The sequence below is a fragment of the Labrus mixtus genome, chromosome 17 (genome assembly GCF_963584025.1).
Source record: "Labrus mixtus chromosome 17, fLabMix1.1, whole genome shotgun sequence".
NCBI classification, from domain to species: Eukaryota; Metazoa; Chordata; class Actinopteri; order Labriformes; family Labridae; genus Labrus; species Labrus mixtus.
Window position 1 is genome coordinate 18,399,331 of NC_083628.1, and position 18,369 is coordinate 18,417,699.

Sequence of the window (18,369 nt, forward strand, 5' to 3'; positions counted from 1 at the left end):
TGGATGGATGGTTGGATGGAATGATGGATGGATGGATGGAAGGCTGGACGGGGAGATGGATGGATGGATAGATGGGTTGATGGATGGACAGATGGTTGGCTGATGGATGGATGGATGGATGATGGATGGATGGATGGATGGGTTGATGGATGGACAGATGGTTGGATGATGGATGGATGGATGGATGGATGGATGATGGATGGATGGATGGATGGATGATGGATGGATGGATGGATGGATGGGTTGATAGATGGACAGATGGTTGGATGATGGATGATGGATGGATGGATGGATGATGGATGGATGGATGGGTTGATGGATGGACAGATGGTTGGATGATGGATGGATGGATGGATGGATGATGGATGGATAGACAGATGGATGGATGGATGGATGGACAGATGGATGGATGGATGGATAGATGGCTGGATGGACAGATGGACGGATGGATGGTTGGATGATGGATGGATGGATGGATGGATGGATGGATGGATGGATGATGGATGGATGGATGGATGGATGGATGGACAGACGGACGGATGGATGGTTGGATGATGGATGGATGGATGGATGGATGGATGGATGATGGATGGTTGGATGATGGATGGACAGGCGGATGGATGGGCGGTTGGATGGATGGACAGATGGTTGGATGATGGACGGACGGATGAATGGATGGACAGGTGGATGGATGGGCGGTTGGATGGATGGATGGATTGATGGGTTGATGGATGGATTGAGGAGACAGAGGAGAAGCTGAGTGGCTATAAGACACTTTGCTGTTGACTAGGTGATCATGTCCCTCCTCGATGATCACGGCACAGTCGTGAGAGAATTTGCTGACTGATGCAGGTTATCCTTCCTTACTTTTATCTCCCCTGTAGTCTCCTGTAAATAACCAGGCTGTTGAGGCTGTGCAGTATAAGAACCTGGCTACCATCATTGATGATAAACTGACCGACAAGCTTCAAGCTGACGTTGTTTGTAAAAAAGCTAATCACAGCGTGGGCACTTTTTCAGAAAGCTTCAGGAGCTTTAATGTTGACAGCACTTTTAAGTGAATCTGTTTTAACTCTCTCCTTGGTCACTTATATATTATATATATTGTTAAAATATGTGGGGGGAAAAAATGCAGGTTTGACCCTTACTGACCTTTTGACACCTGAAGTAAGGACTTTAAAGAAGGTCCAGTCCATCCTGGCTGATCACAGTCATCCTTTGTTCTAAGAGCTGAAGTTTCTTCTGTCTGGCTGCAGATTCAGCTGATGTCAGTATGCAGGAAAAAGACACTAGCCTTATTTTTCCCTGCTGCTATTGCCTTTTTAGGCCTAATTGTGTGTTTCTATTTCATAAACTATTATATTGATTGTCCATTGGACTTGTACTCCTTAGTGTACTTGCTGGTTGGATGAATGTATGTTTTTACTGCAGATTGCAAAAACAAATTGCCCTCTCACAGGGATAATAAAGACAACCTTGAACCTAAACATAATGGCAAAATGTAATACTACGGAACCACTCGTAATGATAATTAAAAAAAATAATAATAATAAATCATATTAATTGTAGTTTTAGCATTTTCAAAAAAAAAGCTACAAAGTGCTCTACAATTTAAAAAAGACAAATAGTAAAAACAAACACACAAATAATAAATGTCCCAATCGTCGTTTATTCCGAAAAGATGAACCGGAAGTAGACCTTACTGTTTCCTGTAGGCTGGGCTCAGCGGTTAGCTTCGACTTGTTGTGTTATGATGTTGCTTTAGTGCTTCATTACTCATGAACAGAGTTACTGTCAGGACCGGGAGGATGTACGGATAAAATGGGACAACGTGGAGATATCGTCTCATCACCGGATGCGACTTCTGAAGGTTTGACGCCGTCACGAACTCACGTTGACTACTTAGGGAGGCTAGCTTAGCAGCTAAGCTAATCGCTGCTAGCTGCCCAATAAAGGGCTTCAGAGGTGTTAGCTTTAACGAGCTAACGAGCTAAGTAGATTAAACCAATGCTGTGACACTCTTTAGTTGTTGTGATTAAAGTCTGAACATTAAGTTTGAAGCTTGTTGCTTATTTTAGGAGTTGAGGAACGACTTAGTTTTAATGCAGAAGGTTTAAGTTAGCCTGTGAGCTAGCGAGGTTCAGAAGAGCTAAGACACAATAGCTAGCAGCAGCAGCTAACGTCAAAGTAGCCACCGGCAATCATGACTGGTTCATTTAGATGAAGGGTAAAGGCAGGTGTTTAATAGTGTCACTTAAAGCACAAATAAAAACTGTTCTTTTAGTCAAACAAACTGTGACATGACTTGTGTTTAGCAGTTAGCACTCAGAAGCTTTGGGAGTAACTGTGTTTTATGAATGACATGAAGCACACCAGATGAGAGTCATTTATATATTATCTTATGATGATGATGATGATGTGTGTTTCCCAAAGCCAGGTGACAGTTCACACACATTTAGTCCAGCAGACTCAGTTGTCTGTTTTTGAATTGCTTGATATGATCATCATTGTGATTTAAGCAGAAATCTCTCATCTTGTAGTGTGAGCTGTGAGAAATAAAGAATCCAGGTCAGGACCAAAAGATAAGTCTGGACTTCTTTTCCAGCAGTCGTAATTCCTCCGTGGATACACTTCCAAAAATAGCACAAGAAAAAATGTGTGGAAACTTGATTTCACACAAGAAAGACTCAGGATCCCTCTGAACACAAACAGCATCACTGAGGACACTTTGTTCACAGAGAAACTGGCCCTCAAAATAAAACACCCTGATGACCCTTTAGTCACGTGTCAGAGCCGTAGACTGTATATATTAATGGATGAAGCCTGAGTGACGTCACCCATCTGTTCCTGCAGGGGGCTTTGGGTCCATGCTGGAAATGCTGTCTCGCCCTAACTTTCAGTCGACCTAACGACAGGCTGTGTATGCCGATCAAGACATGAGCTGATCAGACCTATTTGGTTTCATGAATCAGGCTGTCAGTGTTGTAGTAATCCAGATCAGTCCTGGTCTCAAGACCAGTCTCGAGGCCACTAAGGGTCTCAGTCTCGTCTTGGAATCACAAGCACCACCACTGATAGGCTTATTTTTACTGTCATTGCTGTGGTTAGAAGGATAAACATCCCTTTTCTAAAACAACAAATCATTTCAATTAATTTGTCATTTGGTTCCTGGTGTTACGGTCTAAATTAGTGACACGCCCCCTGCACACAAGATGGTTTTTCTGTGATATTTATGGTCTTGGTCTTGTGTCAGTTTCGTCTTGCCTCGGCCTCAATTCCTAAATGTCTTGGTCTTGTCTCGGTGCACTCTGGTCTTGGGTATGTCTTGGTCTCGGTCAGTGTGGTCTTGACTACAACACTACTGTAATGTGCCTCATCATCCTGCATTCAGCTAACTCAGGTCTCCCGTCAAGCTAATATAACACTGTGGGTTTGGATTGTTTTGCCCTGACTCACTGCTTTCCTGTCACTGTTTAAATTACCAACAGCTTTGTGTTCACAGTGTAAACACTCAGGACAGTCTGCCTTGTGTTTTGTAAGAGGACATGTATTTAGTGGTCAACACTGTGATGGCTAACACTCACTTAAGGAGCCACTGACATAAGTCTGCATTGGACAAACACAGAATCACGTCATTGGGTTGTCCCATGGCACGCTTGATCCAACGGGTTAATGGGATGATTTCTAAAAGAAGTGGGGGCATGAATCTTCTTCCTGTACAGTATGTCATTAACTCACAGAACAGCTTCACTCTGTAATGATCATAGGGCCTGTTCCTGTACTTTAGGCAGATCATTCTCAAGACTGTAATCTCTATAAACAAATACCTGCATTATATGAATGTTAAGTAATATAGGTTGGATTCTCACTCTTAACATCGCTTGCCTGTAACGCTGCAAAAGGAAGATGTGTAGTACCAAAACATACTTAATTTTAGAACTGTAAATTGTTTCAACCCTGAAGCTTTAAGGTTAATCATGTCCAGACAGCTTGATTTGTAGTAACTGGTGTCTTTCTTCAAACAGGTACTTGCTTTTCTCCTGCTTCGGATCGGAGAGAATAACAGAGAGAAGGAGATGGAAACGATGACTGCTCTCCACTCGTCATCAGCCTCCACTTTAACGCTCTCAGAGAGATACTGAAGGACGAGACGGGTCCTCTGGCTTTCAGGAAAGATTGTGAGAGAAGGAGAAAGCACCCACAGCTATAAGCCACGCCTCACAAAGCAGAGGAAATGGCTTTCTTGGACAATCCAGCCATTATCCTGGCCCACATCAGACAGTCTCATGTGACCAGCGACGACACAGGGATGTGTGAGATGGTCCTGATCGACCAGGATGTGGATCTGGAGAAGTGCCAGCTGGCTCTGGTGCCCGGCAGCAGCTGTGGGTCGACAGGATCGGGCTCTCTGAGCGAGGGGGGGACCAGTGTGACGGACAATCACGCCTGTGACCTCTCCCAGTCCATGGACATCACCTCTAGCTGGGACTTTGGTATCCGGCGGCGTTCAAACACAGGTACATATCTTCACCATGTCTGCAGGATGTGGCTGTTAGCAGGTCAGACTCTCTGCGCCCCCTATTGACCACAGGGGGTCCAGCAGAGAGCCTGACTTGCTGCTGTGTTTTGGGGGGGGTTGTGTGTCTAATCCGGGCTAACGGTAAAGTGAGGCTCAAGTCAAATTGTTTGCTAATGATGGTTGTTGCACAATGAAGTGGGTTGAGATTGTCACATCTCATTGTGTACTTTTACTGATTTCTCTGAGGTGAGTAACGGATCAAACTAACAAAGATTAACGTCTGTTTGTTTGGGTTTTATACTTTGCAAATCAAGTGTCAGATAGTTGTTGTTACTGTGACGTTATGAAGACATAAAGACATCTTTAATAACTTTGTGTAAGTCAGTTGTTGTTACAAAGAAATACTTTTTGGACCTTTCTGCCATGTTTGAATTTTTGGTTCGTTCAACTGCACATACTCAAATAGTCATGAGCTGAATCCCTGACTTCAGGGCTTTTTGTTCCTGATTGCCCCTACGCAAACTGACAAATCTCCATGGCAACAGATGCCATGTCTGATTGATAGGCTCTCCCCCCCTGTCATGAAAGATCTGTTGTGTCAGACCTCCAGCTGTCAGGAAATATTTGTCATGATTTAGCTGCTAATTATCTTGTTTTTTATTCTGTGTGTGAGTGAGAGAGAGTTTGACACTGTTTAATTAAGCATTTGGGCATCTGAGACGACTGAAACACACAAAGATCTGGCTTCAACTTTGGGAGTATTCAAAGGAAGTATTATGGAAAATAGTCAAGTCTTGCAAAAGAGTGTCAAACATGCATCACGTCTGCATGTTTGAGTGCAGTAGTGATGAATCAATGAATCGGCTCTTTCTGGAGAGATTAATAGCTAGTCTACTTTGATTGTGACTTTTTCTTTAAGAGAACTCATCCAGTAGCCTACTAGATTTTGGTCTTTAAAGAACTCAATATAGCCCATTTCACATCTGCACTCCTGAAAATTTCTAGGACTGCTCCGGAGATTCTCCTGACCTGGTTGTTCACACATGCTCCTCACAGCGGGAGACTATCCCTGTCAGACTGCTGAATTCTCCTGATTATATCCTGCTGCGTTCTCACATCAGCTCACTCTGACTTTCTGCAGAATAAATACGAGGAGGCTGGAGGAGAAACTCCGGGTGAAGTCAGAGTATAAAATGTGTCTGTTTGCGTTCACACATGCAGCTCCTCCTGGAAATATCCTGAGTTTTCTGCAGGTGTGAAAGCACTGCAAGTCTCAATTTGTTTGTTGCCTAATCAACATGAGTTCATGAATCGTGTCGTCTAATGAAAAGTTTGGCTGTGGGTGGAAAACATGATTTGGTTTGAATCAAATGAAAATCATCTGTTTGAGCTCTGCTCAGGTGTTTAAAAAGGTAGATGTGTTTTCTGGTGACAGAGGGAGTCCAAAGGTAGACTGTAGTCTCCTTTAGTCTCTCTTGGTTTTTATACTGAGTTTGGTGGAGTGCTGGTCCTGGTCCTGGTCCTGGTTCTGGGTTGTGGGTAGATTTCAGCCCTGAGCTCTGACCATGTGGTGGCTGTTCTCATCAGGAGACGAACAAGAGAGCCGAGAGAAACCGGGAGCTGCTGGTAAGAGAAGAGGGGTGACCAACATGTTTTAAATAAAGTGTGTGTGTGTGTGTGTGTGTGTGTGTGTGTGTGTGTGTGTGAGTGAGAGAGATTGTCTTTAGAGAGCGGCTGCAGACATAAAAATCATCTAACGACAGATCAGTGTGTTTCCAGGAGAACATTGCATGTATTAGACCCAGTGTGAAGTGTTCTGTCTCTGTTTTCTCCTGCTGAACTCTACAGTATAAAGATGTGTTCTGCTTTATGAGTTTTTCTTGTTGTCATGAATTTAAAACTTTTTTTTCTCTTTTCAGCCCAAAGACTTGAACGTTTAAGGAAGGAGCGGCAGAACCAAATCAAATGTAAAAACGTTCAGTGGAAAGAGAGATCGTCCTCCCAATCAGGTACCTACTTTCTCCTCTTACTTTAAAAAAATAGTAAATCTGTGCTGATTGGGGGGTCATAACCTTTTTGTTAATATTTGGGTTTTCTATATATATGAACTGTGCTTTATTATCTCAATTATTTTAGTTTGTGAGCAAACAACTTACCATGTTTTCACATTAGGCTTGATTCCTTCCCCCCTCCCCCGCTGGTCTGTGTTCACATTAGTAACATTGTTCTGTACCCGAGTAAACTTGCGTATGTACACAGTCCGACACAGCAGGGGGCAGCATGCACATAGTTTGTTTGCAAATCCCCCAAAAAGCAGAAAGAAGAAGAAGTAACCATCTTGTTGGCTGCAGACAAATCTACTTACGGGTACAAATAAAGTAACCTAAACCTGAACCATGACAACCACTCACACATTGAGTCCGTCCTGCTTACTGTGGATGTTTTCGTTATTTCTGAGACGCCAACAACGACCCTCTTCCTACTTCCACATCTACCAGTGCAGCTCAGAGGATGAAACAGGCCGTGCTGAGCGGATATGATGGTTTTGAAGAGATAGGAGCCGTTTAGAATTCCGTCATATAGCGGTCCACTTCATTGTTTGAGCAAGGTTGCATTTACATCTCCTACGGACCGTACTCGAGTACACATGAATCGTGCCAAAGACCTCCTCTTCAAGCGGACTCGGGCACAGTACACGAGTACGGTAAGTTGGGGTTCACACAGATCCAGACATATGGGGGAAGCGTACCCTGATATGGGCCCAGGTTCCTAAAGTAACCACCCTTAATATGCTCATCTTTACTCTGTTCCCATTCTATTCTCTTATCCACACACGCTCACACACACACCTCCTCTCCTTCCTCCTCTCTCCTTCCTCCTCACATTGCTCCTCTCCTTCTTCCTCTCCTTCCTCCTCTCTCCTTCCTCCTCGCCTTCCTCCTCATCTCTTTCCTCCTCTCGTTCTTCCTCTCTCCTTCCTCCTTTCTCCCCTCCTTCCTCCTCTCTTTCTGCCTTCCTTATCTCCTCCTCTCCTTCCTTACAGCAGCTTGTCTCACCATACCTCATTCCGTCGTTTTGTTTATTGTGTGTTTTTGACAATATAAACCAGCACTTCGTTAGCGACGCTCAATAACATTACTCGCATATTTAAATGTTTAAACTTTTCATGTATACTCCAAGAAGGAGATAAGACCTTTTAACAGAATCCAGATTTCAGTGTGTTCCTTCAGAAAGACTCAAGTTTCTATCTGGTTCTGTGTCCAGTGGAGGATCTGGGGATACTGTTTGAAAAACGGGACTTAAAGGACCGACCACGGACATCCGGAACCAAATCCACCCTCTCCCTGCGGCTGGAGCAGTGTCCCCAGCAGCTCAACAACCCCTTCAATGAATACTCCAAATTTGACGGGAAGGTGAGATATCTCATGCTTTGCTTCTTTTTTTCAAATATCAGGATTCTTACTCGTCCTTTTAAATATTTTAAGACCACATTACTTATTGGTACAAACAGTTTTCGTAAAGCGCCCGACCTCTCTTCAAAGACGTCACACTCCTTTTAAAAGAACAGTAACCTTACCCCCCCCTAATGAGCAAACTTCTCCTGGAAACAGATCACTGTCTTTTTGTTCACTGACCCTTTGTCTGCAGATAATATCTTTAGAGCCTTAAAGGTGGAGTCAGTAGAAATGTTCAAACTTGGCCCCTCCCCCTCCTGGGTTCATCGCCCCCAGAAGCTCCGCCCCCTGCAGGATGTAGTGTGTACGTTTACTGCTTGTACCTAAACTGCAAGCTAACGCACGCTAACACAAGCTAACCATGTTTGTCACCTGCCAACTCCACGTCCACGGGTAAAAGATGTCAATGTCCCTCGTATTTAGTAGTTTGAATCACGTCCAATCACTGAATTGTATCCACTGCTAAACTCACCTGCTGCGCTGTCATTGGCTTGAGGAAACACACCAGCTCCCCGCCCAGAAACGTCCCGAGTCAACCAGAACAAAGCAGAACAGTAAAATCCAGTCAGAGGACAGAGTCTCTGCAGACACAGACACCAGCACACATGTATGGAGGCCCAGAAGGGACGATGGAGCAGCTTCACTTTAGGAGAAGTCTGTATTTTATTTTGAATTCTACAATTCTACAATTCACTTAGCAGACGCTTTTATCCAAAGCGACGTACATCAGAGAGTAAGAACAACACCAGCAAGGATCTAGAAAAAAAGGGAACAATGTCAAATGATCAGCTTTGAGTCCGATTGGACACACAGGTGCTGACAGGAAGTGACCAGAGGCAAAGCACAACATTGACAGCAGTTCTTGAGAGCTCTAATCAGTATAGAAACCATCTTATAATTCATCGTTATCAAACAAAAACCATCGTCATTACCATCATCATCATCATCATCATCATCATCAATAATATCGAGACCATCATCATTAAGTTAGTAGGTGTTCATGAAAGAGCTGGGTCTTTAGCTTTTTCTTAAAGGTGCAGAGGGACATTTTGAAGGAGACAGGATACTGACTCTTTCTTTAACAGTAAATTCTGATGCAAGGGTATCGATCTGTTGTTCACCAGGCGTCAGGTTGAGAGAGTCAATAAACCCATATCAGAGTAGAAGACTTCTGCTGTTTGATTAACTCTTGATTAAGTTTGTTAGGATGTTATCTTTGGGTAAATGTTGCATCTTCTTGAGTTTGTTCCGTTTTCGTTCTGTGCTCCGAGTTTTCAGCGTTCCTCGTCTGCAGGATGTCTTTATCTCCGTCTCTTCACCTTTCAGGGCCACATCGGCACGACGGCCACCAAGAAGATCGACGTCTACCTCTCCATGCAGATGGCTCAGGAGAAACTCCATCCCATGACCGTGGTGACCATCGCCAACGCCCGCGTCCACGACCTCATCGGACTCATCTGCTGGCAGTATACGGGCGAGGGGCGAGAACCCAAACTCAAGTCAGTATATAAACAACTCAGCGCCACTTTCGCACCACGTGAAAGTCCATATAACAGTCTTATTTCATCCTGCTCCACAGCGAGAATGTGAACGCGTACTGCCTCCACATCGCAGAGGACGACGGCGAGGTGGACACAGACTTTCCTCCTCTGGACTCCAACGAGCCAATCCACAAGTTTGGCTTCAGCACGCTGGCTCTGGTGGAGAAATACTCGTCGCCGGGTCTCGCCTCCAGACAGTCACTGTTTGTCAGAATGTGAGTTCAGATAAGGAACATGTTTGTTAACCCGCTTGTTGTGGTTACGTTCAGCATCATGCTTCAAACAGCGTGCACTGCCGGGGGTTTGACCTTTAAATCCATCAGGACTGCACAGATGTTTTACAAGCTTGGATTTGTTGTTAAGCGTTTGAAATCAGGTAATCAAACTACAAATGTTTCCTTGGTTTAATGAATAAATTGATTTATTGGAATTAAAGAGGCAGGGAAGTACGATTTAAAATGAGATTAAAAGGTGGATCGTTTCAGCCAATCAGAATCAAGTATTAAACACAGCCGTGTTGTAATGAAAAAAAAATCTGCATTCAATTCAAATTGGTTGAAAACCACAATATATAATTCCTCCACCAGGGGGCTCTCAATGAAAAACAATAACAAAACATCAAGGCTGGCGGGGAATCATGGGAGTGATTCTCTCTGCTACTCGAACCCCACCCCTGATGAAACGAACTCTGAGTTGACCGTAGTCATGACGACGAGGTGAAACCGACCTGAGGAAGAGAATATGTTTACAGACGAGCTAATGTATCAGAGTATACACATATAGTATAGCACATACAGTACGGCAGCTTTCAGTAGCAGCTCATGCTTCCTTATGCAGCGGACTTTGACTTAACATCCGGTGTTTCCACGGCAACGATAAACATGTCTTGCCTGTCATGGCGGCAACCACAAAAGTCATAGTCTGTTACAACTCTAAAATGAATAAATTTAGATATTTTAATGTAAACATTGTGGTCAAATTCTACATACTGTACCTTTAAATAGAATAATTAAAATATGTTTTGTTCTTCAGTTTAACAATAGAGGGTATGCACATGATGTCATGGTGGGCAGGGTCATGAAAATAACCCGATCTGCCCGGATGTCAGTGTAAACAGTCCACTGTGAATAGTCAGGATCTCAGTTCAAAACGTCCTCAATTTAAGCAGATATTTGTCTGTTTGACCCCGGGTGTTCGCCGTGTCCCCGACTGAAGCTGTGTTTTAGAATCTTCTCCACGCCGTCTCGCTGAGGGGGGCATGCTCAGGAGGAAAAGAGACAATTTGGATTCATACTAAAAGTACAAATACAGGATCATCCAGGTTGTTCGAAGCTGTCCTCTGCTGTCCCAGGGTCGGTGGCGTGTTTACGGTCTGGATGACTGAGATGAATCTACAGAGACAACGTTAACGTCATCTTGTGTTCTTTTTTCCCCGTGTAGAAATGCTGCTCATGGTTTCTCTCTGATCCCTGTGGACAGTCTGAAGGTCACCATGAAGGAAATCCTCCAGAAAGCTCTGAAGAAAAGGAAAGGCTCACAGAAAGGCTCAGGTAATCACACAGGTACCAGATCCCATCCTCCTCTTCTCGTACTCATGTTCTTTATTCCTTCAGTTGTCTCATCGTCTACAGTGAGACGGCACATGAAACGTTTAATTTACAACAAACACGAGCACACGGATGAGATCACAAGAAAAACCTGTGTTTGGTTTTATCCGTTCTCAAAGGACTGATGGCGTTTGTCTCTCTCCTGACTCACTCAGGTCCGATGTATCGTCTGGAGAAGCAGGCGGAGCCGAACGTCTCGGTGGACTTGGACTCGACACTCGAGACTCAGAGCACTCTGGAGTTTTGTCTGGTCAGAGAAAACAGTAAGTTAACCCGGGACGTCCCAGGGTCAGACTGCAGTATCTTAAGCGGGTTGTTGTTTATCGAACTGTTTTTCCTTCTCGCTTCTTCAGGCTCGAGAGGCGAGGAGAGCTCAGAAGAAGACCCTCCCATCGACATCACCACAGTCCAGGACATGCTGAGCAGTCACCACTACAAGTCCTTTAAGATCAGTATGATCCACAAGCTGCGCTTCACCACGGATGTCCAGCTAGGTACACACTGCACACTCACACTGCACATACACACTGCACACACACACACACACACTGCACGCTCACACTGCACACTCACTGCACACTCACTGCACGCTCACACTGCACACACACACACTCACACTACATGCTCACACTGCACACTCACACTGCACACTCACACACTGCATACTCACACACTACATACTCACATTGCACAGTACACGCTCACACTGCACACTCACTGCACACACACTGCACGCTCACACTGCACACTACACACTCACACTGCACACTCACTACACGCTCACACTACACACTACACACTCACACTGCACACACACACTGCACACTCACACACTGCACATACACACTACACATACACACTACACACTCACACTGCACACACACTGAGTTACACATGGCACACACACACTGTACACTCAAAGAGTTGAAGGATCGGGATACTTAAAGCCATTACAATCCCAAGAAAACTCCAAGACACCATCTCATTCATGAAGTCTTTTATTATGATAGCACAGTCGGCCATATTTAACAAGTTTTGGCATCATGACTTCGTTGAGGAGTCGAGAGGCTTGATATTCCTAAGTGTTTTCTTGGTGTTTGTTTTCCACATATAAAGGTAACCACAAATACATAAGGCACTATACAAACCTCCCAGCAGGGGGAGCCACAATCTGGCCTGACTCAGAGTCTTATCATCTGGACTACTTACAAACCAAAGAAACACAACATGACTCATGATTTGAAGTAAATAAAAACACAAATAATTTTTTGTAAATTCAGTGGTGAAGATGAACTATTTTTCATCTTAAACGTTGGTTGCGTCCTCTAAACCGATGCATGTTGGAGTGCACACAGCCACACCTCTCCTTGGCCTCTCACCTGTCTTAATAACACCTGGCGTTTACTCACTCAAGCCGTGGATCAGAGCGTCAAAGGGCCCCTGATGATAAATTATGAATGGGTGTGAAATATGTTTTTTTTTTTTCCTCTTCAGGCATTTCAGGAGAGAAATTGGAGATCGATCCTGTCACCAATCAGAAGGCCAGTACAAAGTTCTGGATCCGACAGAAACCGATCTCCATCGACTCGGATCACCTCTGTGCCTGTGACCTCGTAGAGGAGAGGAGCCCCAGTGAGTGTAACACACACACACAAACACACACACAAACACACACACACACTCCAGCACCATGTCCTTGCAGCTTGATTCAATTGTTTCCAAGTTGAGGGTCCAAACAGCCCACGAGCTACGCAGCACAAATAGTGTGATGCGCTGTTACTTACATTTAAAGCATGCAGTGTGGACGGCGAGCGTCCGATGCTGCACAACGCCACGTGATATCTAACGCTGGCGTGCTGTTTGCACTCCATGTCACACGTCTGTGATTTGAAGCTCAGATCACATTAAGACCTGACTGGAGTTCTGCTGGGAGAGAAAGTGTCACCTCTGATGTGTCGTTAAAGTTTTCTGTTTTTTTATCTCTGTGTTTCAGGTCATGCCATTTTTAAACTCACTTATCTCAGTAACCACGACTACAAGCCTCTCTACTTTGAGTCGGATGCTGCTACGGTCAACGAAATCGTGCTAAAGGTGAGTTCTGACTGCTGACCATCTGAAGTCTGGGAATAAAAAAGACCTCTAGTTTTATTTTTTATCATCAGCAGTGAAATAAAAACAATAGAATAAATAATCAAAGTGTGATGATGAAAACGTTTTATTTACTCCTCCTCTCTCTTGACCTTCAGGTGAACTACATCCTGGAGTCTCGGGCCAGCTCCTCCCGGGCCGATTACTTCACCCAGAAACAGAGAAAACTGAGCCGCCGGACCAGCTTCAGTTTCCAAAAGGACAAGAAGACGGGTCAGTAAGACGGACCCAAGCTGCTCAGACACCTGTCTGTCTGTCTTAAAGACGCCTGACCGTCTCACAGACAGTTTCAGGCTAACAGAGGTGGAGACGATGTGAAGTCAGGAGCTGAGAAGAAGAGAGCGAAGAGCAGGACAAACGTCTCAGAAAACGTCTGCAAGTCCACCAGGGTGAATGTCAACGAGCAGAAGCGAGCTCCTCTTCCTGTTTCTGAGAGGAACGAGACGTGAAAGAAAAGAGGGGCGGAGTTTGAGCTGCCTGTCGGTCCTCGTTCATTCACTGCCTCCATCTTCAGATGGACTCATTACAGCTTCTTATGTTGGTGCATCCGACATCAAATCAAAGCTACGTGCTAATATCTCTGCTTCTGTCGGCCATCTTTAACAGATTTAACACAAACTGTCACATTTTTAATGTCTGTACATAAAGATTTTACATTCAGGAAATTAAATAATGGTGATGAAACCAAGTCCTCTTTTTTTCTTTCAGTCCAGATCTTTATTGACTTTTAATGTCACAAACGTAACCCAGAACTTCAACCAGATGCGTGTGCGTTGTGTGTCTGCTCCGCTCTGTTACGCCTCTATGCACCCTCGTCCATCACACACACAGGCTCAGAGCGCAGTAAGGAGCAGTTTGGCCGGGCCGCTGGCGTCCCGAGACCGAGCAGTTCCCGCAGTAGTTATAGATTACACTTGCGTGAGATAATACGATGTATGCGGTATAAAAACCCTTCATAAACACATCAACAAACACACATCGTTTTTCTGGACCGTCAGGACGGTTTATTCTGAAAAAGTAACCGGATGTTTATTGTTTCGGTTTCTGACTTCCTGTCCCGCTCGATCTGCTCGGTGGTAAATTGATGCTCCGGCATCCAGAGAAATATGTGACGCCACTGATCCAGTTAATCAGAATGTATTAATGTTCAGTTTGATAGTGAACCTGCAGCCCTGTCCTGTAACACACAGTAATACTGCCATCTAGTGGTCAGCACTGGTATGACCCAACATTAGGGTTTATAAGGTAACAGTGACGCCATCTAAAGTTAGAATGACCCTCTGTGTTCAGGGTTCAGGGTTCAATATAAAAATGTGTTTAGTAAAACTGGAGTCACTTTCTAAATGTTACTGAAACCCTAAACTAACAGGCATCCGTACATTATTTTACTCCTTTTCAAATGAGACATTCAAAGATGCAGCAGTGTCCTTCATCATCACTGAGACTACAGGGAGACACTGAGGACGACTATCTACAGAGAGCCTGAAGGGACAAAATAGGTGAGATTTTAAAAAAAGAATAAATGAATTTCTTACCTTTACTGTATCAGGATTAACGCTGTACAATGACAGCTCTATTTCAAATCAAATATCACTCGGCTGTCGATCACAAATTAATCTGAGTTTGTTCTCACTGAGAGAAAATAATCAGAAAGAAACTTTAGAGACATTTAATTAATAAATTCTTGTGTTGAAGACGTGTGCACAGTCCTGCAGGGTTGCACAGTTTAAGATGTAAATGTTCAGACAGCAGTCTGGTGGAGTTACGGCGGTAAAGTAAAACTGACTGAGGACAGGGTTTTAGAAGATCCTGTTGCTGTCGGTCACACTGAAAACCTGTTAACCAGCGCCGCAGCGCCGCTCAGGTTCACGTGAGTCAGAGATGCTGTTAAATGAATCCCAGTCGCTGAGGAGGATTATGTAAATGAAGAGATTATAACGAGCCCGCGTTCAGGGACCACCAGGGTTTCTTGGCCCGTCTGGATCATTAGCTCTTCAGCTGGTTTCACTCAGGAAGAGATGCAGAACTTTGCACTGGACTCGACCCAGAGACATAATCCTGATGATTCACCCCTCAGGGTGTTAATGAAGCGGGTCAGTCGGGAGGGGCTGGCAGAAAAAGCTCTTTTAGACTCAGAGAGGTGTTTTTGTCAGCTCTCTAGTCCCAGGATTTCTGTCCATCAGGTCTTCAATTTATCTACCTGAATCATTAGAGTGATAAATAGAAGGACTTAGCTCCAGTGTATTGCCCAGCATATACTCACATACTAAATCAACATGTTGGGTCTGCTTTCAGGTTTCTTAACCCGATAACTCAGATATCTCTCACTTTGAAAATCCAAAAGTAATCTAGTGACCCCCCAAACCCAGCTGTGAATAACAGGCTGGTGATGTTAATGCAGCATATTTTTTCAGGTCTTTCAGCTGTAAAATAATACTTTGCATACGTTGCTCTTTCCATAAAAAAATGTCCAATCAAAACCTTCTGCATGCTGTCTAACTTTCGATGGACTTACTCGCCAATAAATGTATTTAATGCACGCTCGACAACGTAGAGTTTGCATGCATTTTCAAAGTACTTTAAATCATGACTTTTCCTAAACATCTTTGTTTTTGAGTCCCTGAAGAATCAAGCTAACAAGATGTATATGTTATGCCAAATTGTTTTAATTACAAGTACATCATTACTGGCAGGGGCCCCCCTTGAAATCTTATTGGCCACCCCCGGTGCCACCGAAATATGATTGGCTATATGATTGGCTTTGGCCTTGCCAGAGGTAAGAATTATGAAATCCTGCTTTGCAACAGGCAGCTCAAAGTCTTCAGTGTGCAGATTTGAAATCGTGACTTTGGACGTACATTTTGTTTTGAGTGCTTGAAGAATGAAGCTGAGAAGCTGTAAAAGTTGTCTTTATAAGTCAATGTGATTGGTGCAGACAGAAGGGATAAATTACAGCTCTTCATTAATGTGTGCACACAAAACTTCAGGCCACCCCTGCACAAGTCAGAGCCCCAGTTGGGCTACCCCAGTCCAAAAAGACTGGACACGCCCCTGATCACTGGGGATAAAAAGGGTTAAAAAAATATTTTTCACATTGCTCCAAGCGGGCAGCTGGGGGTTCGAATCTGACCTATGGCTCCTTTCCCGTACGTCATAAAATATAAAATAAAGAAACAGCAGTGGATCTCATCTGGCTTCATGACACCTTTTCAAAAACGATCTCATTTTGAATTTAAAATTATTCCACTCACATACTCCTTTAAATATATCTACAGCTGAGTCAATTCAATCAGTTTGAAGTGAAATGAATCTCGTCCGTTCACTCTGTCAGCTTCCCACAGTGGACTAAAGAGACCAGCTTGACTCTGGGCCAAACTCCCGAGGCCCAGTCTACTTACCCCTCTGCTCCTCTCATGGCCTACATTCACACACACTCCGTGGTGGGTTTTTCAGGGCGCTGACATTGACTGTGTCTCCAGATGAATGAACTACAGTGCTCTAATGTGCAACACTTATCTGAGCCTGCACAGCCTGTCAGACTGCCAGCCGTCACAAAAGACGCTGAGCTGAGAGGCTTGATGCTCCGCCAGAAGAGCCCGGCCCCTCGCCACTCAGCCTCACTGCTTTACATTCAGTCACTGTCATGGCCTACATTCAGTGTAACACACACACACACACACATGAACACACACACACAGCTGTAACCAAGCCCGGGGAAGCTCAACGATTTTATTGATTGTGAAATCGAAGGTGGAGCATGCAGGGATGAAGGACTGATGGAGGTCAGAGCGGGGATTTGGAAGGGGGGGCATCTTCAGAGTCTGAGGCTCCATTAAGTCCAGCTGAGGTCTCTGAAAGGGGGGGGGGGGGGGGGGCAGAGAGAGAGCAAAAACCTAACCCAGATACAAGGAAGTCTATCTTCAGTCTGTCTTTAAAGCTCAAACACACTCGTCCCTCCAGGATTGCAAAGCGTCTTCTGTGATCGACGGTAACACCATTGTGAGTGGTAGGGAGGTTCCCTTTATAACTCCTGTGAGGAACTTTAGTTGTGTTGATTTTTGACGCCCTCTGTGGACAAAACTACACCTTTAACCTCTTTCCCTTAGCATGAACGGTTTTCTCATAAAAAAATCATTCACTAACGTGTGTCTCTAGTCTGTCTGCAAACCCCCTGCCTGTCGGTCCTCGTTCATTCACTGCCTCCATCTTCAGATGGACTCATTACAGCTTCTTATGATGGTGCATCCGACATCAAATCAAAGCTACGTGCTAATATCTCTGCTTCTGTCGGCCATCTTTAACAGATTTAACACAAACTGTCACATTTTTAATGTCTGTACATAAAGATTTTACATTCAGGAAATTAAATAATGGTGATGAAACCAAGTCCTCTTTTTTTCTTTCAGTCCAGATCTTTATCGACTTTTAATGTCACAAACGTAACCCAGAACTTCAACCAGATGCGTGTGCGTTGTGTGTCTGCTCCGCTCTGTTACGCCTCTATGCACCCTCGTCCGTCACACACACAGGCTCAGAGCGCAGTAAGGAGCAGTTTGGCCGGGCCGCTGGCGATGATGAGAAAAGTCCATCCTCTCCGTCTTTTGCCTGCTCCACTTTTAAGTAAATGTGTGCTCAAACAGGCCTTTTGGAGATTTTCCCTTCATGACATCACAAAGGGCAGTAGCCCCTCCCCCAGGTGGGTGACACTCCCACAGCTAGGTGTTTGTTCTGCCCTCTGAGTCTGCCTTCTCACCGTAAACAATAGGACATGGACAGAGAAAGCCCGAGACACCCAAGACCTTCCAGAGAGGGGGCGTGGTCAGACACAGCTCATTTACATTTAAAGCTACAGACACAGAAACAGCCTGTTCTGAGCAGGGCTGAAATAGAGGGGTTTATAGACATGATCAAATACAGGATCAGAGTGGATTTAGAACAAGAAACTTCACACATGTTTTGAGGAGCTCTGAGACTTATTTAAACTGGTTGAAGAGGAGGAGGATATGTGACCTTTAAAGAATTTGATTTCATACCATTTAGAATGTGAAAGATAAAATATAGCATGTATAAATTAACTCTTTGTTGGGGGATTCCATGTT

The 18,369-nt window shown here is 44.3% G+C and overlaps 2 protein-coding genes across 4 annotated transcripts in view; one reads left to right on the forward strand and one right to left on the reverse strand.

The window, feature by feature from the left end:
* ajm1 (apical junction component 1 homolog) overlaps positions 1–18,369 on the reverse strand; it is a 142,316-nt gene that overhangs the window by 103,621 nt on the left and 20,326 nt on the right. The window lies entirely within an intron of this gene.
* mapkap1 (MAPK associated protein 1) lies at positions 1,696–13,958 on the forward strand. Of its 3 annotated transcripts, none has more exons than XM_061061408.1 (12): positions 1,696–1,870; positions 4,026–4,517; positions 6,439–6,528; positions 7,784–7,932; positions 9,301–9,473; positions 9,554–9,730; positions 10,956–11,077; positions 11,278–11,385; positions 11,476–11,616; positions 12,617–12,754; positions 13,116–13,213; positions 13,369–13,958. In XM_061061408.1, exons 2-12 carry the CDS (start codon positions 4,235–4,237, stop codon positions 13,489–13,491), a joined length of 1,602 nt encoding a protein of 533 aa, XP_060917391.1. In that variant the 5' UTR covers positions 1,696–1,870; positions 4,026–4,234; the 3' UTR covers positions 13,492–13,958. The 3 variants fall into 3 exon arrangements, with proteins under 3 accessions (XP_060917391.1, XP_060917392.1, XP_060917394.1); XM_061061409.1 differs by having other exon boundaries at positions 10,956–11,065; XM_061061411.1 differs by lacking the exons at positions 1,696–1,870; positions 4,026–4,517 and adding an exon at positions 5,533–6,145.

What these genes read in the sequence shown, in the direction of transcription:
- mapkap1 (XM_061061408.1), top strand. Translation starts at nt 4,235, where the DNA reads ATGGCTTTCTTGGACAATCCAGCCATTATCCTGGCCCACATCAGACAG. An exon ending in ACTCCAAATTTGACGGGAAG is followed by an intron (nt 7,933 to 9,300) that starts GTGAGATATCTC and finishes TTCACCTTTCAG; the next exon opens with GGCCACATCGGCACGACGGC. An exon ending in CACCACGGATGTCCAGCTAG is followed by an intron (nt 11,617 to 12,616) that starts GTACACACTGCA and finishes TTTCCTCTTCAG; the next exon opens with GCATTTCAGGAGAGAAATTG.